At 36.5% G+C, this 26,260-nt stretch overlaps 1 protein-coding gene across 15 annotated transcripts in view; it reads right to left on the reverse strand.

The window, feature by feature from the left end:
- PIK3CA (phosphatidylinositol-4,5-bisphosphate 3-kinase catalytic subunit alpha) overlaps window positions 1-26,260 on the reverse strand; it is a 48,158-nt gene that overhangs the window by 7,582 nt on the left and 14,316 nt on the right. For 9 of the 15 annotated variants that reach the window (XR_012674677.1, XR_012674676.1, XR_012674674.1 and 6 more), the window contains 20 exons: window positions 24,233-24,346; window positions 22,195-22,608; window positions 20,445-20,654; window positions 19,487-19,737; window positions 17,579-17,824; window positions 16,623-16,708; window positions 14,610-14,715; window positions 13,344-13,496; window positions 13,099-13,233; window positions 9,162-9,286; window positions 8,694-8,775; window positions 8,069-8,233; window positions 7,395-7,498; window positions 6,022-6,193; window positions 5,577-5,683; window positions 4,946-5,067; window positions 4,349-4,427; window positions 1,779-1,949; window positions 1,146-1,263; window positions 827-978 (listed from right to left, as the gene is read on the reverse strand). Coding sequence is in view for 8 of the 15 variants with exons in the window: in XM_075157341.1 (XP_075013442.1) it covers window positions 827-978; window positions 1,146-1,263; window positions 1,779-1,949; window positions 4,349-4,427; window positions 4,946-5,067; window positions 5,577-5,683; window positions 6,022-6,193; window positions 7,395-7,498; window positions 8,069-8,233; window positions 8,694-8,775; window positions 9,162-9,286; window positions 13,099-13,233; window positions 13,344-13,496; window positions 14,610-14,715; window positions 16,623-16,708; window positions 17,579-17,824; window positions 19,487-19,737; window positions 20,445-20,654; window positions 22,195-22,546 (2,936 nt within the window). In the remaining 7 variants the exon portion in view is untranslated. Of the gene's footprint in view, window positions 1-826; window positions 979-1,145; window positions 1,264-1,778; window positions 1,950-4,348; window positions 4,428-4,945; window positions 5,068-5,576; window positions 5,684-6,021; window positions 6,194-7,394; window positions 7,499-8,068; window positions 8,234-8,693; window positions 8,776-9,161; window positions 9,287-13,098; window positions 13,234-13,343; window positions 13,497-14,609; window positions 14,716-16,622; window positions 16,709-17,578; window positions 17,825-19,486; window positions 19,738-20,444; window positions 20,655-22,194; window positions 22,609-24,232; window positions 24,872-26,260 lie in introns of those variants that run through there. The other 6 variants (XM_075157343.1, XM_075157345.1, XM_075157342.1 and 3 more) reach the window with 4 other exon arrangements.

Here is a 26,260-nt window from a genome sequence, read left to right on the forward strand (position 1 = left end):
CACTTCTCTCCTATAGTTTTACGAGGGCATTAGCTGTTGCTCCTTAGAGACTCTGGAGAATGCATTGAAGACAGGGGCATTTGCTGTATCACAACATTAGGTGAGAAATGCCCGTTTATGCTGAAATCATTCATTTAAGTCAAGTTAAGAAAAAAATATGCAAAAAAGCTTCACTGCAGCATTCAAACAGACACTATAACTTAAAATCTGTCTTCCCTGCCCCCAACATAACAAAATTAAGATTAAGACTGAAACCTCTCAAAGACTGGATCTCTGGAAAGACAGATATTAGGAATGACTACAGCAACACAATTTATTTATTTATTTCTTGTTATTATTTTAAAGTTCTCCTTTCTTAGCAGTTTCTGCAGAATGACACAAACTACACAGGCCAGCTGAAGAGCTGTATCACAGCAGCTATAGGAGAGAGAAGTATTGCTGAGTGCCCAGCAAGGCTCTGATGCGCGTTATACCTGACATTTAAGGATTCTCAGTTTTTGCAGTTATACAATCCCAAGAGGATTTTGTTTTAAGTGTTAAATCAAAAGAAGTTTCTGATATTTAAAAATTTATCTTTATTGACACGTGTGTTGACCCTGCAAAGCTAAAGTAAGGTTTCATGAACTGAAGGCCATGTAAGCGCCAAGATCACCTACTGATTTACAAGTGGATGGCTGATCTTCAACTAAAGAATTAGAACATACCCACTGCAAGCCAATTAAAATCCTACTTTTCAGTTAAAAGGGCTAATTATTAAAGGTCACCAGTAGTAAAGTGCATTTTAGGTACAAAATACTCCGGAAGTTAAATGCTTAAAAAAGCTCACCTTTCAAACTCCCTTGTTTTGGTACATTCCTGGGCTCCTTTACTAATCACTATTAAAAAGTCTTGTGTTAAGACAAATGGCACACGTTCTCTTTTATAACCAAATTTTTTCTTCTTGTGATCGAGGAAGTGCCCAAAGTCAATGTGAAACAGCTTGGAAAGACAGAAAGGTATTTTAAGATTAGTAATTCCTCATTTAAATGATGTTATAGTAAAATTGATCATTCACTTCTAGTTCAGATGAATTTTTTTTTTTAAAACAGACTCATATTAAAGTGAGAGATGACATTAGGCTATGTTTTTAGAAAAACATATCTTACTTGTCCATCATCTTTTACCATGATGTTACTATTGTGGCGATCACCAATGCCCAGTATAAAGGTAGCAACACAGTAGCCAGCACAAGAACGTGTAAACAAGTCAATAGCTGCATCATACCTATTGAAAACAAACATTTCAGATATTCTAGTAATATACAAGTGCAGATTTTTTCTTTTTTTTCCCCCTCCCCATTAAGGAAGAGCCAACTTCTATCTTCTCTCAATGAAGCAGAGTTCCTAACTTCATCACTTTATCAAAATAAGGAAGAAATTCAATATACTCTAAGAAGAGAAATACTTACAGTTAGATCACAGAACAGTAAACTAGCTATCAAAGTGACTGTCTCTCTTGAAGGCCAGTAGTTTTCATTTTGATGAGCTACTGTTAAAATACAGACTTAAGCCATATCTTCATAGTTCTGCCTCCAACTTATGCTTTACTGCTGAGAAGCCACTCAACCACCCAAACTCATTAAAAGAGTTGTAAGCAGGAATAGTAGGCAAACAAGGGCAGGGAAAAAAAAACTGCAAAAACAGATGGACATAACCTCCCACTTCATGAACTTTAGTTCTCTTGAAGTTTCCATCAAAAAGAGCACATGAACAAGAAAAATAAGCAACAGGAAATCTCACATTTCTCCTTTGTTCTTGTCCTTGAGCCACTGATGCAGTGTATGGCTGTTGAACTGCAATGCTCCTTTCAAACCTCCTTTACACTGAATCTGCATGATTGTATGAGAGCTTCTCACTACCTCGATGAGTCCCACACAGTCACCAATAGACAAACAACCATAAGGCAACATCCTGAAAAACAAGGTGGTTTTTTTTTAGAGTTAAGTCTTAAGACAGCAAGCAACAGGCATGTTTGATAACCCTTATCAGGTAAGTGTCATCTTTTACTTACTTTAGGATATGAAAATCTGTTTTAATGTTTTATAGGTGTATTATCATTAGTCTCGTGAAAAAAATGTACCAATTATTAGTACAGTAACATGCCAGCCACTGTATCCACCAATGTCATTCTTCAGTTTTATATCAGGACAAAAGGTTAAGGCAAAGATTTATTAACATGTTCTTGGAGGCCTTGGGGAATACACTGGGAAAACTATTAAAGAGACATTCAGCAAGATTTAACGAGAGCTATTCAACTATATTCAAAGTGAAGTACTAGAGAGAGAATCTAAGCATTCAGAAAACAAATGTTAGGATTTCATGGGTTACTGTGAAAAAGCAGGAGGTAATACTTTGTATGAAAACCAGCATGGGACCTTCAAAATGAGTTTCCGAATATTACCTGAACATATTACAAAATTGTAACTGGAATCTATAGTCAGCAACATTGCAAGTTACCCAGATGTTAATGGACTAACTGTAAACAGATGTTTATTCAGGGACTCTTTAAAGAACATCATAAATCACTTTTTGTGATGTGTAAGTGAAACTCAAAGCCCATTTTCCTCTTTACAGGTAGAAGAAATTAATTCCTCTGTCTCTTTTTTCTTTCACAGGCCTCTTTCCTCACCCTCCCTCAAAGTCTGCATTTCTTCTGCTATGTTCAAAACATCTTATCTGAAAAAAAACAACTCAAAACTAGTCTTTTATTCAAGAAACACGGCCATTACCATGTTTAACAACCTCTGTTAAGAGGGTCATGTACCTAAAAACACCTCTTTTCTCTCCTGAAGTTTCCTTTTTGGAGTGAAAGTGTCATGCCTATAGAGTAAAACAACCTTCTAGGAACACTGGAGTATCAAAAGTTTTTTTGTGATGCCATGGTAAAAAACCCAGAAAAAACAATCTATCATGGCTTTGTATTAGACCTAAGAATCTACGGAACACCAGTGCAACGTGTAGCCAGTGGCAGAGCTGACTGCTGGTGTTGCTGTGGAGGTGAGCTTCTCCTCTCTGGATTAACAGCACTTTATTTGCAGGTCCTAAAAGTATATTTATATCTATCTACACTTGCATTTTTAGATAAATGACTGATTTGGAGGTCCAAGAAAAACATCTATTTTCTTAAGGATGTGGCATAAACTTTGGACTGTTAGACTTTCTGTACCATAGAGACATACAGTTTAGAGGCCTCAGTGGGATAAGCTGCGATTTCTAGATCCTTTTCTTTTTGTGTGCTAGTGTAATCTGTAGCTTGCTCAAGATTCAGAGTCCTTCACCTGTCTCATCACGCATGCTCATTTCAGTCTTTCAGTATAGCAGACGGACAGCTGGGAGTTTTTTGTTTTGTGGGGTTTTTTTGCGTGTTTTTTTTTTTTTTTTTTTAAAAATCAGGCTGCCACTTACACCGTATCTATCCAACTTCTCTTCTAAAGCTCCACGTTGCCTCTTTAAGAAGAATGGTAGCAAGCAGTGGGAGAGGATCTATTTTTGCAGACTTCCATAGCTGGCTACTCTTCAAGACATGAGCACTGTGAACTATAACTCTGCAAATCATTCTTAGACAAAGCCATAATTCTGCCACACATTACAATACTAGAGACAAAATAGTTGCCCAGACACATGAGAGATGATGTAGACCAACAGGTCCTTTTGTTTAGATGATGAGGAAATGAGAACTGGGGGTGCAAAGAACATACTTGGTTTGACAGCGCAAGAGGCAGCTCTGTTACACCTCCACCTAAAAATCTACCACACAGCAAACACATATTTGGAAGTGTAACCTGTCTAGCACTGGTCTTCCAGAAGCAGAATAGTTTATACTGAATGGTATTCTGCAGAAGCTACTGTACCCACAGACTATTTAAAGGTGGAGAAGTTGCATGCTAATCAGACTGGGTAATATCTGCTTGGTGTACTGAAATGAAGATACCAACTACAAAGAGTCGTCGCTGAACAGGGCTGCAAGTTTGGAAACTTGTTCAAAGCAAATCCTACAGATAACATCAGTAGACCATAGTGTGGCTAGTGTGTGTTAGCTCTAGTAGCCATTCCTGGTATGTAGATCCCTCATACCCACTTGATTTAGACTTAAGTATTTTTCAAATATGATCTTATCTTTACAGAATCCAGTAGTTTAGCTAACTGAAGATTATTAAAAAAATATATTAAAAATTGCTTTAACATGTACAAACATGCCTATTTATAGCATTTCATTTATTACCCTTGGGAGAACAGAAGCAATCTTGGTAACAAACCAATGCAAAACCCATTAAGAACAGTATTGCTTGAGAATGACCTCTAATGCTTACCGAAGATCAAGACCCTGATTTTGCCAGATGTTTTCCATAATTCTAATTATCTGAAGTGTCAGCATGTCCTGACGTAAGTCTGGAATAGTCAAATACATAGAGATTGCAAATTTCGTAACACCAGAACACTTTGTTACATCTTATTTTACTTTTCTCCCCAAAAGTATGTCTAAAGGAAATGAGGCTTAGTGTAGGTTTTGTTTTCTCAATAGAGAAAAGCAGGTTTTAAATAGTGGAGAACGAATATAAATTTGTGGTGGCAGTTTCAAAGCTGTTTAAAATATACACTAAAAACATGACAATGGAATTATGGATTACCTATCTGTAATATCTTGAAGAATTTTCAAGTAAAAAACCCAAAGTATTAAATACTATCATGTTCCACCTCAACAGACGGAGCATCTTAGAACATATAAAATTTGTACGTGACAGACAAATATTTATTTGTGCATGCTTAATTGTTCTGGAAAAGAAAATTGCTTTGCTCAGATGAGTTTTTTCAATAAGTGTATTTTACATGGTTAGAAAAAATACTAAACAGTAGGTTAGGAAAATAAACAGGTATGTATCTTTTGGATTACACTTATTTTTCCTTACCGTCTCCATTTTTAAAGATTATCTCATTGTTCTGAAATAACAATTCAGACATAATATCTGGGTTTTCCCAGTTCAACCACAGGGGCCTTTTTGCAGATGACATTATCCTGCACTCCTCAAGCCTATAAAAGAGGTAAGATTTCTATGAAATAGGCACAATTTGATTCTCATACCATGTTTCTGTAATACTACTAAGTTCTCACTGTTTTCTTCGAACTCTTTGAACTAGTATCAAATTAAAGATGCACGGGTAAGCAACAACCAACCATTTTACTTCCAGCTTCAAACTTTAATTAGTAAGTGCGATGTTAGCCATTTGCCAAGCCCAACAGAAGAGCTGGCTATATTGTAAATTTTCCTTTGGCAGTGTGTGCTGCCTACAAATGGAAAAAGGACTGCAGTTCCTGTCACCTTAAAGGGACAGCTAACTGCCATGTTGTTCCCTAATTTGTTAAACCATTAGATTGAAACTACTTCACTCTCTGTGAATTACTCTGCTACAAATTCTACTCAGTTGACTCTGAAGATACTAACATGTAGTATGTTAGCATTTAACCTTAACATTGTTAATGTTAACATTACTAAGCATTTACTTAAGTATCTAGACGAATTTCAAAACTGAAGACAATACCGAAGATTTCCCAGTTGATGCGCAGGATTAAGAGGAGAGATAAAACCTTGTAAAGCATCCATAAAATCTGGCCGTCTCATTTGTTCAACAAGAAACTTCATCTGTACCTGATAAATAATCACATTCAGGTTTTGAGAACACTAATTACATGTAAATGAAGGTAGTATCAGATTTTAGCTTTGGTTTTAAAGCATGGTTTTGCACAGTTTCAACATAAGCAACTCCGCTTAGCCACATATTATACAAATTGAAACCCTTACCTTTAGTTCTATTGCCTTAAGAGGTAGACAATGCCAATGCACACAGAAAATACTACAGTTTCTAGGGTAACATACTATCTATTGAAGTTAGCATTAACACTTTTCTAGTTAATCAAATAACACAGTTCTAAGTAATTCCTGTAACTCAACAGCAACAGTTTTGGTATGTGGACAGCTTATAATACCTTCTGGGTCTCATCTTTTTTTTCCTGCTTGAGAATATCTGTGAGGTTAATCAACTTCTCCATAGCCTCCACCTGCCTGCTCAGGTGCTTTAGGTACATTCCACATGCTCGACAATAGGACTCCAGAAGTAAACCAAACCTCTGACTTACAGTTTTATTGTGCATTTCAGACCTACACAGAGAGGAAGAACAGTTACAGCTTAAAGACAAGACCACTTAGAGGTGCCAAAAATGAAGCTATACCTGTAACACCTTCCTGAGGGCTGCTTATGGATCCTTCTTTTCAGGTAAATAACTTGTATTGACCCCCCCCCCAACTCATCTCATTTTGACTGGACTAATCAGACTTCAGTACCCTTTACAACTAATTCAGCACAGAGTTTATAGGCTTTTTCCCCCACTCCTTCTGGCTCCATCCTGTCCCTCCCTACCCCTTGCCTTTATTCAAAATCCATACTTCCGAGAAACTCTGTACTAAACCTCAAGCCTTCAATTCAAGTTCCAGATTTCTTTGTTGAGAGCAAAGCTAACCTGTTTCATTTGTTCCTTGTCTCACTTAGCCAATCCCAGACTATGGCCCCTCTAGTTTTCTTGTTCTTACCTACTCTCAGTCTTCGCACAGTCCTAAAATACATCTCCTCACACAAGTTAATCAGACAACTTATTCCATTATCCTTGATGATTACCAAGGGAAGTAGAAAACTGAAGGCACAACAAAGATTCCTTGCTTCTATTTCTGTGTCTGATCACACTATCTTAGAACAGTATTTTTAGGTGAGACCTAGCTACAATCCAGTATGCTTAGGCTGATTTATGCTCAGCCTTCTCAACACCAGGAATTACAAAAGCTCATGTTATACTTAGTATGGAAGAACACTAAGATATTTTAGCTACCAAGCTCTATAAAGTCTTTAAAAAGCATGTATGAACAGTTATTTTTCAAAGTCTTATCTGGTCAAATTGGGTGGCTTTCTTTAGGCCTCAACTATTCACAAAATTTTCTGGAAAAGACTGGTGGGGCATCTGGCATACAAAATAGAGTTCAAACAGCAGAAATCTGTCCAAGTTGTAAACAGCTAACAATATAGGGGGGCTTCCAGCCATCTCAGTTAGACTACCCTGCTCTTAGAATAATCATTAGATAAAAAGAAGTACAAGCCTAAGTATCTACTATTAGTTAGTTTTTGAAACTGCAAGGGATGACTTCTATTACCAAACTATGCATTCAAACTCTTAACCAATATAAAACAAACTTTATTTTAAGTGGTAATATTTTCCTAAAAAAGGACATTTTGTATGCCAAGCGTTTAGAACAACTAATTGTTTACAGCTAATAGGAATCCCACCACCCCTTAGCTTGATATTAAGCTTACTTTAAATGCCAAAAGAAGAAGTGTCCTATCCTTTGATTGGTCAGTGCCTTCTTGAGTAAAAATCTCACAAGCTGATTATCTAAATACTGTTCATATTTCAGAACCTAGTTAAGAATAAAGAGAACATTAACAAAAATATCAGCTGCAGTTATTATTTCTATGAACAATATACAGATTAAAGGCAGTTAAATAAAAAGTAATCCATGTTTTACACTAAATTTTGTAGAGTGACTCATCTTGGTATTAATACTTGCATGTGTTAGAATTTGAACAGTATCTACTAACAGTGCAATGGCTGCCTTTATTTCAGGGACTTGCCATCTGATGCTTCCTTTACTGTTACCAAATATTTTAGCCTCAACTTCCTCAAAATTTTGAGAAGATGCTTCTGCTCATACTTTCCCATATGTTAGGACAGCTGAAATAGCTGCCTGTTCCAGTTGGTAGAACAGTTCTGCATCTCTGCAAAATTTTGGCATTTAATATCAACAAGCAAAACCACAGCACTACAGAAAATGAACTACATTTCATCTTCTCCTACTAAATAATCCGCAATGCAAACAGATACTTTTGATGACCTCTTTTTCACATCACCTTAACTTTTGTGGTATTTTAAGCCTCTGTGATCATTGAATATACACAAGACATCAAGTATACCAAAATATGTTATATACCTGTACTAGCTGGATTAAGTACTGAGACAGTTTGTCATCTGTCAAGTACTTCTCTAGACACCGAACTGCAAAAGCTCGCACCATGGGATCTGGATAATTACAGTCCAAAAGCTCCATTGCTTGCTCTGGCTTGATTGGAGGCCAATCTTTTACTAAACAGTACATCTGTGGACAAGAAGTCCAAGCACGTTACACATTTGCATTGATTAGGAAGAAGTTGTAATACACAGCCATTAGAAGGTATCGTCAGACACAAACGGCTTCTAAGTAGAAGCTGTTTACTCGCTCGTCCTCTCTCAATAAAGAATTTGGTATTAGTTGCCAGCTAACTTTGTTATTTTATCCACTATAAAAAGAATGAAAACAAAACCTCACATTTAACTGTAATTGACAAGTCAGCAACATAACAAGGATTCAAGTAATGCCACCAAGAAGAAATCTTAAGACTCAAACAGAGCTACAGAAACAAGAACTATGGACCAGACTGATTATAGTAGCAACTCGAATCATCTAAGTTTACATTCAATTAAAAACATAACAGGTTTTTAACTTCCAGGGTTTTCTTTAAAATACCATACTTTAAAGCTTCTTCAAAACTTAAAACTTCTTCCGTGCTACACGTTACCTGGGCCACTTCATCTCTAGAATTCCATTTAACCGACAAAAGTAATTTGGGCAGAATTTCTGGAGTATTCACGCAATAGTGTCTGTGAAAGAGAAAGAAGTTGTATGTACAAAATGTCATTTTTGCTTCAATAACTATCTACTGCGTCCCCTCAGTCCTGCACCTTTTTCTTCCTTTGTCAGCAGAATCCAATCGATACCATAAGGTGGTGTCAGGATCCATGCATGAAGGTACGACTGCAGTAATGGGGAAAATGTAAATTAATTCAACAACTTACTTTTATCCAGGAACCAAGACATACAATGCAGAATGCTTTAAAAGCCTTTTCTAAAACACTAACCCCAACAATATAGAATAAAGAAAAGGGAGCAAAACCCAAGACATTCATGACAAATTTGGAGTGAATGGGATGAAGTTTGACTGCACCAACAAGGGTTTTGCTTTGGTTTGGTTTTTGTTTTTAAATACCTGTGGCTCCAGAGGAAGTCCTTCTCTTGCTCAGTGATTTCAGACAGAGGATCTCGCGTACATATGGCTCGCAGTTGCTCCTTGTCACTTTCTCTTAATTCGTTATCTCTAGCTATTCTGTTACTCTGCAGAGAGAAAGTGGTCCATTAACTCTCCGCCTATTTCCTTCTGTTGTCATAGAACATACAAGTAAAAGTATTTTAACAGCATAGCAACACTTATAGCTTATGTCATGCAATACTATCTTCTTGTTTCCTTTTGTTATAACTGAGGACTTACAATTTAAAAATAGAGAGAGATGAAAGACTAGGCCTTTGATTTCTACAACTGCTTTAAGTCACTCCTGGCACAAGAGGTATATTTCAACTAAGTCAGCTGTGTGAGAAATAGCAGTTGACATCTGATAAACAACGATGCAGCACAAAATGAAACTGGTCATTTCTGTCTCCAGTTTTGAGATTGCTGAGAGCTGCTGAAAGGACTGAAAAAGCATCAGAACTGAAAAAGCAGAATATGGGGGATGACGCTAGGTAAATAAAAGGTAGAACACTGTAGGAAAGCCTGAGTAACAGGAAGACTGGAAAACATTAAGCAGAATTAGTATAAGATATTCCCCAAAGAGCACAGAAAACAGAACTGGTACACACTGAAATGAATTTTATCTAAGACTTCATTTATTAGAACCAGCTTAGGCCAATGGCAGAGGTATTGAAACTACTACTAGATTTTTCACGGTTCATGCGCCAAGTTCAATTTTTCTCCTATACTTCCCATTCCTTAGTTCATTTAACATGTTTTTCACAAAGCAACACGTGAAATGATGCAGTTTCTGAAGTTTCAACTATAGAATCAATTGCACTGCAAAAGAGAAATCTTAAGCAGCTTGTATTATTGCCTTTAGTATAAAATACAACTGCAATAGACAAGTTTGACACTTAAGATGAAGCTGTCCCAAAAATTCTACAGGAGTTCAATAGTGGTTTTATAGTGAACTCACATTTTCACACCTGCATGATACCTACTACTACAGAAGAATAAGACCAACTCTTTTTCAAGTTCAAATTGTTTAAACTGTAGAACCACAGTATTTGAGCTCTTGTTCTGCTCTTTCCCTAGGCAATTTCTACTGAGCACATTAAACAAAATAATAAGCAAGAATGAACTGAGCTTTGTCTGCCAGTTTTGTTGATGGAAATTTTCAACTGGTTGAACTAGTACTTCGAAACAGAAATACCTACATGTCTTTTACAGAAAGTCTTTCCAATGCATCTAGCTTTAAAAAAAAACAAAACAGGCTGAAGAAAAGAACAATCTGAAATTACCAGGTAGGAGATCAAGGCACCCTTTAAAAGGTGAAGTGGTGTTATTTCTAAGAATATGCACAAATATAGAAACAATTGTCAGGTTATACCACATGATATCTACTTCAGACTGAAAGTTCTCTACTTTACATTTATCTTTAATTACATAAATTATGTGTTCTCATGATGGGTTCACTACTATTATATGGGACAAGAATATTCTGGCCTTCAAGCTTACATCTACCAATATTAAGGTATGAATCAACTAACTCACAGGATTTTTAGTACCTTGTCCTGTTAGTAGTGTGATAGTGAGATCTTAGTGCACCAATATGTTTTTTTTTTACCATTCTGAAGCACATGTACTGGTCTTAGAAGTGGGGGAAAATTATTCAGGACTACTCTCTATGTAGCACTGGAACATTTCTCGAACACATTCTTAAATATTATGGTAACAGATACAGTGCAAGCAGCAAAGCCAGAGTCATTCTGTAAGGAAGTTAATGGATAAATGACTTTATAATCACCCTACTCCTGACATAAGATCAAATAGTTGATATTGAACAAGTGATTAATTGTACATATTCATCTTGATTCTGAAAGAGTCATCCTAAATAGTAAGTGAAAGTCAAAAAAGGATAAAATGTACCTGCATAGTGGGTCAGAAAGATCATAGTTTAGGTCAAGGCCAGAAGGAAAATGCATTTATCCTGTTGCGGTCAACACCAAAAACTTGAAATTCTATGAATTGTGGGACAGTAAATTAGATTTAATATTTAAAAATTCTTTCATATTTGAGATATTAATGGACCTATAAATGATCTCTTATAAGTATGTATTAATTGATTTTAAATGCAGTGTAATGCATTTCAAGGTTAAACAAAAAAAAGTTATGCTCTTTGTATCATAACAAAAACATTTATATAGAAATCATGCCTCAGTGACTGCTTTGCTGATTTTGACCATTTCAGACAAGCATTTTTTACCTCTTTCAGATACGGCCAATGTGACACAGTAATCTAGTATCCAATTTTTGAATGATAACAACACATTGCCTTTTAACTTCCTAAATATAGTTAATATTACAAACAGCTATAAATATGCACAGTACCTGAATATAGAAAGTTTGGCTTCAGTCCTGAAGACACCACACATTAAAAGATAAAGGGGACAAATACAATACTAAGAGATAACTAGTGATGTTCAAACTTACCAAACATTTAATGAAATGATTTAAGAAAGGATAAGTAATAAGAGGATTTTGGCAGACAATAAGGAGGGTTGAAAGAAAAGCGGCATGAATAATGAGAAAGAGAGACCAAAGCAGTGATATACAGTTTGTTTCCCTGTCAACTTAGTCATTGATGCAAATATGCTTTCTCCATATTTAACCACTATGACCTTCTACAGTATTGTAAGGATTATCACAAGAAAGAAAAGGCAATAACTTGAGACTTTATTCTACCTCAGAAAGTTGTTTTTTTTTAATTGTAAAGTGTAAGTTGATCATTACTTTGTCACTGAAGTGAGCGCTTATTCTCCTCACCATTTTCTATTTTTGCCTACAGGTGGAACAAAACAATGAGTTGAGCATATATACGCCCAGGTAATAGGCTGTGTTATAGCAAAGGAATGTTATTTACAAGAAGCCAGCTGTCTTTAAACACTTAAGAGCCCTGCAGCACTGCTCAGTCACAATACATATCATAAGCAGATATGCCACTATGATGGACTTCCTGTAGAGTATCAAGAGAAATCAAATGCCTATAACCCTTTCTTCAAGATTTGTTGAGATGGGACTGTTATAAATATCACCAGAATTCCCAATCTGGAAGCTTACTGACACCTATGCACTTTTTGGCACAGCGAAACTTTCCACCCCGAGACTCTTCTCCACACAGACCACAAAGCTCTCTTGGGGAAACTCTCAAGTCTTTGAACCAGCCTCCAGAAGAAAGCGTAAAACATAACAACTAATTTCACAGCCTTGTCTTTAAATACATAGCATTTTTAGCTTTACCGCTTTTCTTTTTTTCTCCTTTTAATCATCCAAAATGTGCTTTTAAGAAAGCTCCAAGCCTCACCAAAAAGCCAATTGTCAATGCACAGATTTTCTTCATGGAAGAGAGGAGACAAAGGACTACACTCAGGTGCATGCCAATCAATCCCCTTAGAATTCCCTGTACTTATGGTCATAACTAGCCCATTAAACAGCCAGTAAAGAGTTATAAGCACCTTTAGGTTACAGAAGAAAGCCTACCTGTAGACATCAAATTGCAACAAAGTGAAACAGTGTCATTGAAGGAGAATTACGACTTTTGAAAAGTTAAACTAAGTAGTTTAGACATCTGAATTAGCGATAAAAAAATGTCAAAAAGGCCCTAACACTTTGCACAGTAAGACAGTTTCTCTTTAAAGTGTTTTAGTTGGTCAGTGAATCATTAGGTCAGTTTACTGGTAATATAAAGAAGTGAGAATATATTACTTACTTTGCTAAACACAAAACAAAAAATTGATTTTTTGCTTTTACAATAAATCAGGATACATGTAAAAAAGTTTTCTTTATCACTAATATACTGAGTAAAATAATACTTTCATATTTTAGTAGCTGATCTTGGAAGGGGAGTTTGCCTTACCAGCCCCGCATAGCTGTAGTTAAACCCCAGTTCACGTGATATAGTCCAATTGGCATGTTCCTCGATCACCGTCATATCTGGAAACTTGACAGGATTGCTAAACCAATCAAATTCCAGCTCTAAACATGGAGTTTCCTATATAAAGGGAATTTAAATTACTTTTTCTGTTGAATGATACTAATTATAATACAGCATATTTTCTGAAAATGTACTCCTAAAGAGGAAACTGGCATGCAAATAATTACCTTATTTGGATTTGATCCAGTAACACCAATAGGATTCAACAAATCCTCCAGCCCATGAGGTACTGCCCAAAGATTCAAAGCCATTTTCCCAGATACAAGAGTGTCTGTATAATCAAACATGTTTATATTTCCCCAAGCCAATGGACAGTGCTCCTTAAAGAGATTAAAAGATCATTTTTCAGTGTCATCTATTAATTGCTGCAGACTGAGTCAGGAGAAATAACATTTTCACCCCAGAGCAAGCTCTTACGTTCCCAGATTAGCTGAAAGCAGGTGGTGGAAGCTGTACCATGGTTTTCTATGAATGACTGTCATGGCAGTCATTTTGCAGAATGATATCAAAACACTTGCAAACACATGCTAACATTTTTCCCACATCAAAATAACTCAAGATGATAGAGAATTTTTTTGACAGATAGAGACACTTTTTACCAAGGCCTGTAGTGACAGGACAAAGGGCAACAGTTTTAAACTGAAAGAGAATAGGTTTAGATTGCACATTAGAATTTTTTTTTTTTTTAGACGAGGGTGGTGAGGCACTGGAACAGATTCCCCAGAGAAGTTGTGGATGCCCCATCATTGGAAGTGTTCAAGGTCAGGTTGAGTGGGGCTTTGAGCAACCTGATCGAGTGAAAGACGTCCCTGCCCATGGCAGGGGGTCGGACTAGATGATCTTTAAGGGTCCCTTCCAACTCAAGCCATTCTATGATTCTCTAAGATTTGTAAACCTGGTTGTAGACAAAAAACTATACAGTACCTGCGACACACACTCAAACCCAGAATTTAATGATGCCGGTGACTAGAATTAGATGCCATATGTAGATTCTTAAAAAATTACTATTTGGGATCTTGCATCAAATGCTAAAGCAGCACAAAATTTTCTTTACTCTAAAAATCAACTCTAAATTTAAGTATAAATATTGCCCTTTTTTAATAAATAGGTAAGTAACTTATGGGTTTAGAAACTTGAGTTTAAAGGCACTTGCACCTCAAAAGACTAACATTGACCTTTGTGTCTGGCAATACAGTATAGACATGATTTACAGCATTGAACGGATAAGCTTTTTTCCATGTTGTTTAATTTCTGACCACAAAAAAGTGGTAGTCTGAATTAGATACAAGAAAAGAAAAAATGCTATTTTAATCAGATTCAAATCAAACATTGGTCTAAGACTCATTGCCAGGGCAGCATTTACCAAATATCTTCCCAAACTTGACTTAAATAGCTTTTGTTCGTTAGTGTATTAAAGCCATGAAGTATTTTACCTCTTTAGCACCCTTCCGGCCTTTAACAGAACAGATAGAAAGGCAGAGCCGAGCAGCACGTGGAAGATCAGGAATGTACATGTCATACAATAGCCATTCATTCCATCTGTAAGATTTAAAAAGCAGAAAGGCTAAAGGAGAGCGTGGAGACAACTGCATTCAATCAATAATTATACCAAAAAGCATTTGTTATATTCCTACCTAAAATATATACGCGCATAAAGAGTACACTTTCTTACTGAAGAAGGGTCCTCCTACATGCATTTGACTACATCTACTCCTTTTTGGGAAAGGAAACTTCCCCGATTAGCCTTCTAGCACTAACACTGTTTAAAAAGTCACACTTAAAAAGTCAGGTTCAATTCCTGCAAACTTAGCGATAGGTTTATTCACTTTCACTATTGCAAACCTACTGACTGCAACTGTCAGTGTAGGTATAACCTAAAGATAATGGATTTGCATATGTGCTACACTCATGTAAGGTTTAGCTTGTGAAATATTTTTCACTTCAGGGGAAAAAAAGCAAGTGGGAAAAAACGTGGCATAGCTTTCAGAACTCCACTAAATTTGAACTGCTAGAAAATAAAAAGCTGACTGCAAGATGGGAATATAACACAGAAATCCAAAGCAATATTCCTAACTCAGATATTATTCTATTTACCCTAGCAATAAAAGCACAGATTGGTTCTACAGGAATAGACATTTTGTTTTCATGAACTCCTCTAAGTAGACTTTATCTGTCAATTGGCAGAACTGTGCTTTTGAAAAGGAACTTCTGAATACAGTTTATTAAGTGGATAGCCACACGGCATTTTCTCAGTTGGAAGAGGCAGCAGCTTCCAAGGACAGCATTAATTTTTCAGTGTGTCTGTAGCTACTAAAAGCGGAGTTTTACAAAGAAATAACTGTCCAAGCCCTTCTTTAAGAATGAAGGAATTGGCAGATGAACACATAAGAAAAAAGTTTATTTCATATAATATAGATCTGTGTGATTATATCCATGTTTTCAAGCCACACCCTTCACCACCTTTCTAAGAAGATTTTCCCTCTAAAACGGTTAAACTATCAGTTCAAGTATAGCTATCTTTGGGGAAACTCAGAGGGAGAGGCTATTTTTCAATAACTGTGTATATTATTAGGCCCTCTAATCATAACACCTAATCATATTAATAGAAAATGTACAGACAAAAAATACTAATAAATTTTGAAACTTTCAAAGACATGAAGTCAGACAGAAAGTGCAAGTCAAGAATTACTTCTTAACACATACTTTGCATCTTACTCTAGCAGACACCAAAATTTCATACCTCATTAGTCAAAGTTACAGGCAGAAATTCAACATCTTTTTGATACTTTTTCTCAATATGTTTATATACGCTCATATAAAGATTCTTTTTGCACACTAACGGCACTTTTAAGTCCATGTGATTTATTTTTCCAGATAATATTCATGGTAAGTCAAATCTCCTGAAAATAATCAGGCCAGAGCTGGCTTGGGCATGACTTCTGTGTTAGCAAATAACACCCACCTCTCCACACTCAGTGGTTCTGCTTTAGTACACACTCTGCAACCTCACCAAAACGAATTTGCAGGTTACATTACATCACATTGCCCCATGCTGAAGGTGCAATCTGCAACTGGAACACCTGCTATTGATCCACAGTCAAAACCAGCGCTCAGTCGCTCAGAGCTGTGCTGATTTCACAGTATTAATGGGTAATTATATTGAAATTTCAGAGGCAACTGTAAACGTACATGTAAAACAGATCTGTTCAGTAAAAGAAACTACACTATTACATGCAATGAGACAAAATACTTATGTTTGAATTAAGTTAATTCTATTTATAAATATAGGGTTAGGTAAAAACATTCTTACAAAACTTAAGGCAAGGAATTCCCAGCAAGGAGCTCTACCTGAATAATGGCTAAGTCGAGCCTTTACTCCTTCAGTGCTATTATTTATGATGCCCTGGAAGTCAGGTTCTCTACAGTCATTCAAGTACTTTGCTTACCTGGGATTAGAACAAGGTACCCTTTGAGTATTCACATTGTCACACAAAGGTTCCCCTCCATGGTAGATACCTGTTCTAACATAGATCTGAAAACAATGTTAATATTAGTACTATCTTTGAAATGTTACTATAAACAAATTTTTTCACTGCTATCAACATATACTACGATTACAAATACTACCCTTAATTTCCATCAAGCAAAAAACAAAAACGAAACTGAAAACTAAACAGCCCCACCACCCCCTGACCCAAATTCATTCATGCTCTGCAAGTAGTATCTAAGCATAGCCTTCTAGAAAAAAATGTTTTGGTCTTTTTCCTCATTAATTGCAAAACTAGTTCTTAAAAATACAATAATAAACTTGAAGTGAACTCTAAAAAACCCTGGAATTTATTTTCAATTCTTCCTGTGCCAAGCTATAGTGAAAGAAAAGACCAAACAAATTCTGAGAAAGTTAGACAGCCAAGCTTGTAGTATGACTTCAATGGGACTGAACCCTACCTGCCTCTTCTCCTTGACCTTCCAATACCTCCCTTCTTAAAAACAAAGATAGCAGCACACTATCCAGCATCCCCTCAAAGTATTCCCAATTACTGTAATACGTTCTTAGACATAGTAATTATTTAGAATATAAATAACAACATGGGTTTATTCTTCTATCCATTACATATTGAGCTAAAGTGAACTATGCAAACCAAGTTCTGCTCCTATCAGGCAGAATATTTAGCTAAATACCACAACTCACGCCTTTTAAGTAGTACACAAAAGTTTTCAGATGCTAGAACACTACTGTATTTTTTAGAATTGAGTGCTTTAATTTAAATAACAGAGTGATCTAGTTTTCTAACATGTTAAATAATACCTTTTTGCCAATGTAAACACACAACAGAAAACTGAGGAGGGAAAACATGAGTTGCTGAAAACCATACACAATGCCATACAGCATTTGCCTTACCTTATCTATGTCTCTAATGTTCACATTTACATAGGTTGCACAGAGGATTCTTATTCTGAGAGCACTATTTATAGTCCAGAGGGATTTGGCTGTAGCTTCTCCATTCATGTAGGGTGTAGCTGTAGAGATACGCCTGGAATAAGACGGCATTGTAAAGGTGTCCAGTGGCAGCTGGGTATATAGGCTTTCCTTAGCCATCAGCATCAGATTGGGCATGCGACCAAGCATTATACAGCTTCTTATATACTGCAAGAAAACAAAACCAAAATTCCTTATGTTTTCAAAGTGTACACTCTTAGTAATCTATACCTAAAAATATTCAGGAAAATATAAAAGTAAAAGCATATTTAAAGAGCTTATCATTGTCCCTGTATGTACACCCTTTACAGTGTTTATAGTTATAACATCCAACAGTTTAAATACGTTGTTGGGCAGGATCACACAGTAGTGCTTCATACTGATTTTGAGATGTGAATAACATCTACAACGGTGGAAGGTTAAACTGGAGATAGAGAACAGAGCTGACAAAATGACAAGTCAGGTTTCTTGTAGTGCTCCTTAGCTCTGGCGCAGTGCAGCACAAACAAAGCAGACTGCTTCTGCTTCCAGATTAGAGCTGTTCCTGGAAGCAGTTGAGCTGTTTTTGCACAGCAAGCTGCTGTACTAGCCTGCTGTGCAGCCCTAGCACAGGTGACACTGATACTCCTAGTCACAGGCAGAGAGCACAAGACAAATGGCAGACACACTCATTTTTGGTTCAACAGTTGTGCTATTACCCCATGCTCAGCGCTGATCCCGACAGACTCTAGCTGCAAGCCTGTACGGTGTCCATTCAGGACTGAGTGCTGAGAGCGTTTAGTCTGGCAACAGTACCACAAAATACAATGTGTTAAGACAGGTCCAGCCCTGGAGTGTAATTAGCAAGCTCTTTTGCGGCACCGTAAAGGCATAGCAGATACTTCTGAAGAAGCCACGCTAGATCAAATAGGTCTACTGTTTGATCTCAAGATGACTGTGCAAAATTATTCATGTATGCCTGCACTTGCTCCCCAGATCCCATAGTATAAAGCTGCTTTTCCCATTATTCGGGATCCCCCAGTCCCCTTCTCTCCCCCATTGCTCTGCAGAGCAGATCGTCAACCATTTTAGACGAAGGAATGGAAGCTGTTTATTACAATACATTCCTCAAAGAGGAAGCAGCAGCAGTCTGTCAGGAAATCTACTGGGTAACATTGTTGTCTGCTCCAAAGGGCTGCTCAGCTGCTCTTCTGTCAGCAGTTCTGTCTCACACTCACAGCACTAACAAAACCCAGGCTATGAAGGACAGCCAGCCACATGGAAGATTCAACAATGATTTATGTAGTGCTGGAAGTTTACCATTCCTTTAATAAGATCAAAAAATTTAAAGATTTAAGTAACAGGAAAAAAAATAGTTTGTTTTGATTTTTTCCACCCCTAAAGGCGGAAGGGACAAGATTCATAATAGCAATGGTTGCCTCATAATTTAACATCTGATTGAATTTCCTTTTGTATTACATCAACCCCATTCAAACATAACTCATCTCTTGCCATCAGAAATCTAAGGTATTTCTGAAAGTACCTACCACTGCTTTATCACTAATGTTAGAGGTAAACTACTTCATTCAAAGAAGAAAAATTATGCTAGTGATATAAATTCTAGTTTAAATTACCTGTTCTCCCCCCCCTCTTTTGAAGCACATACAGCAACAAATATGCACACTACACTCATACATTAGCCAATTAGTTTAAAGACGCATACACTATTACTTCCTATGTTTTGGATTAATTTAATGAAAAAGCAAGCCAGTCATAAAATAGATCATTTTCCGCCCCTCACAAATTTGGATTACTTTAGTGTATTTCAAAATAAATCCATTTGTTACTCACCTTATACTGGCTCAGTGGATATTTTTCTAGCAAGTATTCATCACAGCCACACACTTTTAAAATATATTTGCCCTGGTACTCCAAGACACAAAGTTTCAGTTGTTCAGATGACAGCAACATACTTCGCGTTTTCTTCCTAATTGCTTCAGCAATAACTTGCTCAGGCACACAGTCATGATTGATTTTTAAGGTGTATTTCTGCTTGTCATTGTTTGGTGAGACTATTACCCATATCACCACTATAATTTGCCCTAGAATAAATGTAAAATAATGTTAGGCCTATCATTTTCACACAGTTTCAAAACAAAAACCAAAACAACCACCCAAAAAACCCAGAACAAACAACGCCCACCCCTCCAACACAGAGAATTGCTTGCAGTACTACTGAAAGAAGATGTAGACAAGATTCATAGCCCAAACTGACAGCGGGTTTGTAACTTCTGCAAGGAACTGTGTGTGCTCAGTTTATTTTTGACTCTAGTGTAAATTCAAACTTTTACCACTTGAGATTAAGAATATTTTTATTAACCAAATACTACTGACTATTTAGCCTCCAAGAAAACAGCAGTAACTGTTTTGTATTTGAGGACTGCAAGATAACTCAGTGATTCAGCATCAGTTAATTCCAGATTTCTGAATCTGAGAGAAAAGAAAAATGCAAAGCCAACAAGCTGTTTCTGCCCATTAAAAAAATTCATCCTTATTTACCAAGTTATATTTCAAGATTTAGTTATTACAATAGCAAAAAATGTAATTTTATTTTAAGTGTTGTCTTCCTTTTGAATCTACACTCCATCCAGAAAGTTATTCTGAGTAACTTAAGGTGTAAGATACTGCTAGAGTGTACTAAATACAGTACGTAAACCAGTGATTTACCTAAGTCACCAGCTGTACTCTTTGATTTCAATCACTGAAAAAAAAACAACCATTATGTTTCTACTGTAAATATTTATCTTACCTTTATCTAGTTTATTGTATATGTGTTTGGGTAGCTCAGGTGAAGACTCTACATTTGGAGGACAGACATATAATGCTCTACTATGTGGTGCATTGGCATCTCGAAGATCCACTGCTTCTTTACAAACATTAAGAATATTCCTTCTGAAGTCTTGTACTTCTGGATCCTTAACCATGTCAAATTCACAGACAGGCATGCCAATAGCAAAACCTACAGTATTGAAGAAGCATGAGGAAATAATTGTAACTGACAATTAAAGCCAAAGATTCCTTCTATCAGTGACAGAAAAAGCATGCTTTAAGCAAAACAATCTAAAATATTTGTGTTAACCACTGGCTTCTACTTGTATGCATAATTGTTTTATCTCATTCAAGAGCAACTCAGTTCTAAAGTTAAGTGCACTCAGCAGTCACAGGAAAGGTTAGAAGACAGGTGTACATTCACTGAAGATCCTGGAAGCCTTACATCACCACTTTCACAGCTAACGCTCCTCCTGGAGGAAAGGGACAAGTAATAAACTTCCTTTGAAGTCAACAGAAAGTTTCCTAAGTGGACCAGAGGAGCTGTGATGTCCGATTTTGTCTAAAACCCTGGCAGGATTATTAGTAGCTATTAGGACCATAATTAACTTCGCTTATAACTGAATGACAACTATTCAATTTTTTTGATGAACTATGCTATTTAAAAATGTGACAAGCACTCCAAGAGATATTGAACTTAGCTCTTTGGCACAGAGTCATGTAATAAGAGTCCATTTCTCTCAGGTCCTCTGTCTCAGATGTAATTCCACTTACTTTAATGAGATTACTTGCATAAATAATTTTTTATGCATGAATGTTCAAATGGAAACTTCCAATTGTCCTGTTGCATGGTTAGCTAACCACTGTTCTCCTTAAGTCTTGAACAGGTTAAGCTTTACAAAACAGATGTAGTTCACCTATGATGCATTCATAACAATTAAATAATTTAACAATTAGGAGCACCCCAGAACAAGTATTTCCAGTTGACAAGTCTCCACCACTGCAATGTACATCTGTTAGCAACTAAAAGGGAGTAGGTATGCTTGTACAGCCTGAATTTAGATACTTAACCTAGATGCTGAAACATACGCTAGTCTCCCTGTGCTTTCTCAATAGATAAAGGAAAATGGTAAGCTACTCCAGAGATGATTCAAAACACTACAATTTGTCTCCCCTCTGCCCCTCAAGCCTCAGGTGTTTTTGTTTCCCTCCCCTTTCCATGCTCTTTTTGGAGGAAAGGAGGGGGGGAAAACTAATTTCTGAAATTTTACTTTTTAAGCAAGATAGAGCAGCATTAAAATGTGTGCTATCACAAATGTGGTTCAAGATTTGTAATTAAATCCAGAATTTAAAATTCTGTAAACTTCAAAACAAATTAAGATTGACTTCCCAAATAATACAACAGGTTTTGCTCTGTAATAATATGAAATCCTGCTAATAAGAGACAAGCAAAAAATACCCTCTAACCCACGTACAATTACAGATACATACAAAGCAAAGACTTTACATGTGAATGAAACAGAACAGCAAAAAAAAGTTTAATTCACAGTTTACGAATGTCAGCTTTACTATGATCAGCATCTTTGGACATTTGATGCAACAACTGACAGTTACAAAATGCAAACTTTGACAGATACAGGTGACAAACACAACCCATTTCAATTCTTTGTTTTGCATTTTGGAGAAGCCAGTTAAACAGATTAGCTATGTTTAAATAAAGGTAATCTCACCTATTTCTCTATTAAGAATCTTTTCTTCTCTGTTACCTACTGGTTCAATGACTTTTAGAAAAGGCTGAAATAGTCGCAGGTCACAAAGTCTCCTTGTTTCATCAAAAAATTCTTCTCTTTCTGCTTCTTGTGTAACACTTACAAAAATGTAAGAAGATTCATCTTGAAGGAGCTGATAGAGAGGGTATTTTCTCGCTTCTTTAAAGAGTTCATGTTTAATAGTTAGTAAGGTGGCCTCACGGAGGCATTCTAGAGTCACTATCATTCCATTTGGGAGAAGACACTCCACAAGGATCCTCGGTGGCATCAAGTGGATGCCCCATAGTTCGCCAGATGATGGTCGTGGAGGCATTTTTAAGTCTTTAGATAACTTTGTACTGGAAGTTTTTCAAGCAGGGATTCGTACGAGTAAACCTAAGTAAAAATCAGAAATTTAAATATTAAGTTTAAAATACTAGCATCACAAGGAATTTCAGATAAAACTGTTTAAAGACCGCTTACAATTTAGATGAATATTCATGGCTATATTTTACATCCATAAGAAAGACAACAACTTGATAAAACTGATGTCTAAGGAACTTGTATTTAATGTAAATATCTACTCAAACAGTTAATAGCAGAATCACATTAATTTGGAAAAAATGCCAATATGCATATGGTCTTAAAAAAAATAGAGGATTAATTTGTTTACCTGAAGTTTATAATTTATGATTAGAACACTTAAATAGCATGGGGGATGAAAATATCTAATACTCAAATTATTATTACAGCAATTTTTAAGCAAATCTCAAACCGAGTTCTTCACATTTTTATTTTGGAAAGAGAAACATTTATTATCATTTGGATGAGATACAAACCACCAGCTCTGCTCAGTTTAGCCAAACCAATGCTTCAATTTTTTTTTTAAAAAAAACCAACTTTTTCTCATCCCAAACCTCTTAAGTACTCAAACACCACTAACATAATAGTTATAAGTATTTATTAAAACCCCTAAACTTGATTTTAAGAATTCATGTACACACAAAACTTCGCCTTAGCTTTTCTAGATCAGTATAAGCTACTTACACCAGCAACAAACTCTTTTTTCCATGAATGAGACAGAAGACCTGAGCTCCATTGACACTTTTTGGTTGGGCTTGTTTTATTTAGGATCAATTCCCTGTTCTAGTTGCCTTTGGCAGCCACATCAATGTCTTTGCCAAGCCAAAGGAAAGGGGAACACGTGCCTGACCTTCTAGCAGTGCTGCCTTATGCCAGCTTAGAGCAGGTACAAGAAAAATTGTATCTGGACAGAGCAGAGATGTGTTATAGCCCAGTGGCCAAGAACAGATGCCAAACAAACAGCAGAAAAACTAGGCAGGCACACAGTAGTATTTCATCAATAAACTCTCCTAATCGCTACCTATTTTCAATTTCCTTAACCAGAGGCAATATTTATGTGTTCGTGAAAAAAATCCATCAGGAACTATTGAGTTCGTCCAGGAAGTTTTCACACACAAACTGCTGGCATCCCATGACAAGGCCGAGGAACATTCCATGTCACAAAATATTTCTTTTTCTTTGTTCTGAAGCCTGTAACTTTCACCTGATATCCTAGATTTCTTGTAATGAAACGAAGTTCCTTATCTTTGCATTCATTACTCTTAATTTTAGAGATCCATCAAGTCCTTTTCTACTACTACTTTTCCATAATAGCCCCAAATTATTTAGTCCTCCTCCGCCCAAAAGTCATTCTGTATTTTTGTTAATCCTTGTCACCTTCTCTGTATCTCTTCCACGTTTACCATACCCTTTTTGCAAGGTAGAAGGGGAACAACCGTATCTGCACACCACATTCAAGGTCTAAACTGAGCACACGTTTACGCAGTGACATAATATTTTCTGTTGCTTTCCTAATAAGTTACTTTTCTGACTGTCACTAAGCAGCAAGACATTTTCACTGAACTACATACCATAGACTTAAGTTCTCATTGCATAATAGTAAGTTACTGCAGAGCCCATCACACATTATGCAAATTTCAAATAGTGCATTACTTACACTTAGCCTGTAATTTCATTAATTTCAGCATGTACATTATGAGAGAGGGCAATATTAACAGACATCTAAAGAGCAGTCCATCATCCATCACGTCTCCTCCATCAACCAAGTGTCCTGAAAGCACAGGGCTAAGATAACTACCAAGCTATAATTCTAAAGCCATTCTTAGTCATCTTTTAAGTCAAGAACCCTCTTAGGACTGCCCCTCTATCTTGGTTTCTTTTCTTAACAGAAAGGAGGGAAAAACCCAAACCAACAGCTTCACACCTCTTCTCTTTCATCAGCTTTCTGAAAGCTCCAACTGTGGAAAAGCAAATGAATGCTTTTGCTCAGCAATTTTAAAAAAATATATATAAATTTTATGTATACAAAAACATATATAAAATCATAAGTATATAAAAAATTATATATATGTAAAAAAATAAAACCATTATCCTCATTTCTGCACTTCTGTGCCTTGGTACTTATTTTCTGAAAGGTTTTCTTCCAAGTACATCTAGTACCTGCTTTTGCCACACTTCAGTTCTTAAAAAGAAGCATTAGAATGAAAATGTTTTCCCAAATCCACTGCTTCCTAAGCAACTCTGAGTAGCAATAGGGTTGTCTTTTTTAATCCCTCCTTTGTAGTTGTAGTTTGGGCTTTTAAAAATATCAACAGAAGTACTAAAGTGCCACTGCACGTTTAGAAAAATGCTTTTCCACTAACACCTCATGCATATTTAGAAGGGCTTTGCAACCGACTTTTTTTAAGAAGAGTCTAAATAAGCTATTTTATTTTCCTCATCATTGGAATAGTCTCAGTCAGCGGATGCTGAAATGGAAAGTTTTAAGCACACTCACAGTGTGTTTAAAGAGCCAAACTTGGAAAGCTTACCAATTACAAAACATTACAAATGAACCCAAATAACACCATTTAGAGTAACTTGTAGAACTCTGAATTACCAATAGCTATCCTCAGTTTACAGATAAAAAGAAATACAGAGAAGGTTAAATAGCATCTTTTCACCAGGCAAAGTATGAACAAGACTCCCTCTCCATACCAGTGAATCACATGCTTATTTACATTACTTAATTACAAGCATAGGCAGAAACACATTACTGTTAAGGCATATACCAGCATGAAACAAAAAACAAAACAAGAACATGCAGTCGTAAGAACTTTTCTATCCACACATACAAACAATGATAATATAGATGGACCACAATCAAATTAAATATTCACAACACAGACTGAGTTTATACCAGCAGTCTTTTAAGTTCAGTTCCACAATCCTGTTGGGGCTCCTCTGAACGGATGGTTCTAAGAGCCCATCTTCTCCCTGCCCAAGGCATGTGTTCTCATCCTTCATGACGCTGGCACCAGTGCTCCCTGAGCCAGCTCATTACAAGGTCAGATGAATTCAAGTGGCAGAGAACTACTCACTTTTCCTTTCTTGGGTTAGCTTCTGCTATTTTAGGTGCTTTATTGAGATCACCAAGGAGTCTGATCAATGCCAGGGTCCACACTAGAGAGTGAGCACGACTGTAGCAGTGCTGAGCTAGTTCAGCTTCAAAAACGGTGGTTCCACTGCAAATTTTTCCTCCCTCCCCACCAATAATTGCTAACAAAGAAACAGAGGCAGGGCTGGGGGACACACATACGTATTAAATCCTTTTAGACAAGTATCTTTTCAAAATAAATGTCAACCTTGGCTTTTTAAAAATTTCAAACGTTAAATGCCAACTCAATACCATTTATTTAATGACTTGCAAACGGTCCAAAAGGGACACCCTAAAATCTACACTCTTTTTAGAGCAACTGCACCAAAACAGCAACTTTTGTTTTAAACTGGGATACAGACATGTGCTGGAACGGTGCATATAGTCATTCTGTGTGCACATTCATTTTACTTGCACATGTAAGCACGCCTCCAGGGTTTGGATTTGGAAAGCAAAAATGTAAACAGAAACAGTTTTGAAGTATAGTTGGCAGCTTGTGTTTCTGTGTACACTTTCAAATCTGGAAGGCTGCCTGGAATAAATAGAATC

This window comes from Calonectris borealis, chromosome 9, assembly GCF_964195595.1.
Source record: "Calonectris borealis chromosome 9, bCalBor7.hap1.2, whole genome shotgun sequence".
Classification (NCBI taxonomy): domain Eukaryota; kingdom Metazoa; phylum Chordata; class Aves; order Procellariiformes; family Procellariidae; genus Calonectris; species Calonectris borealis.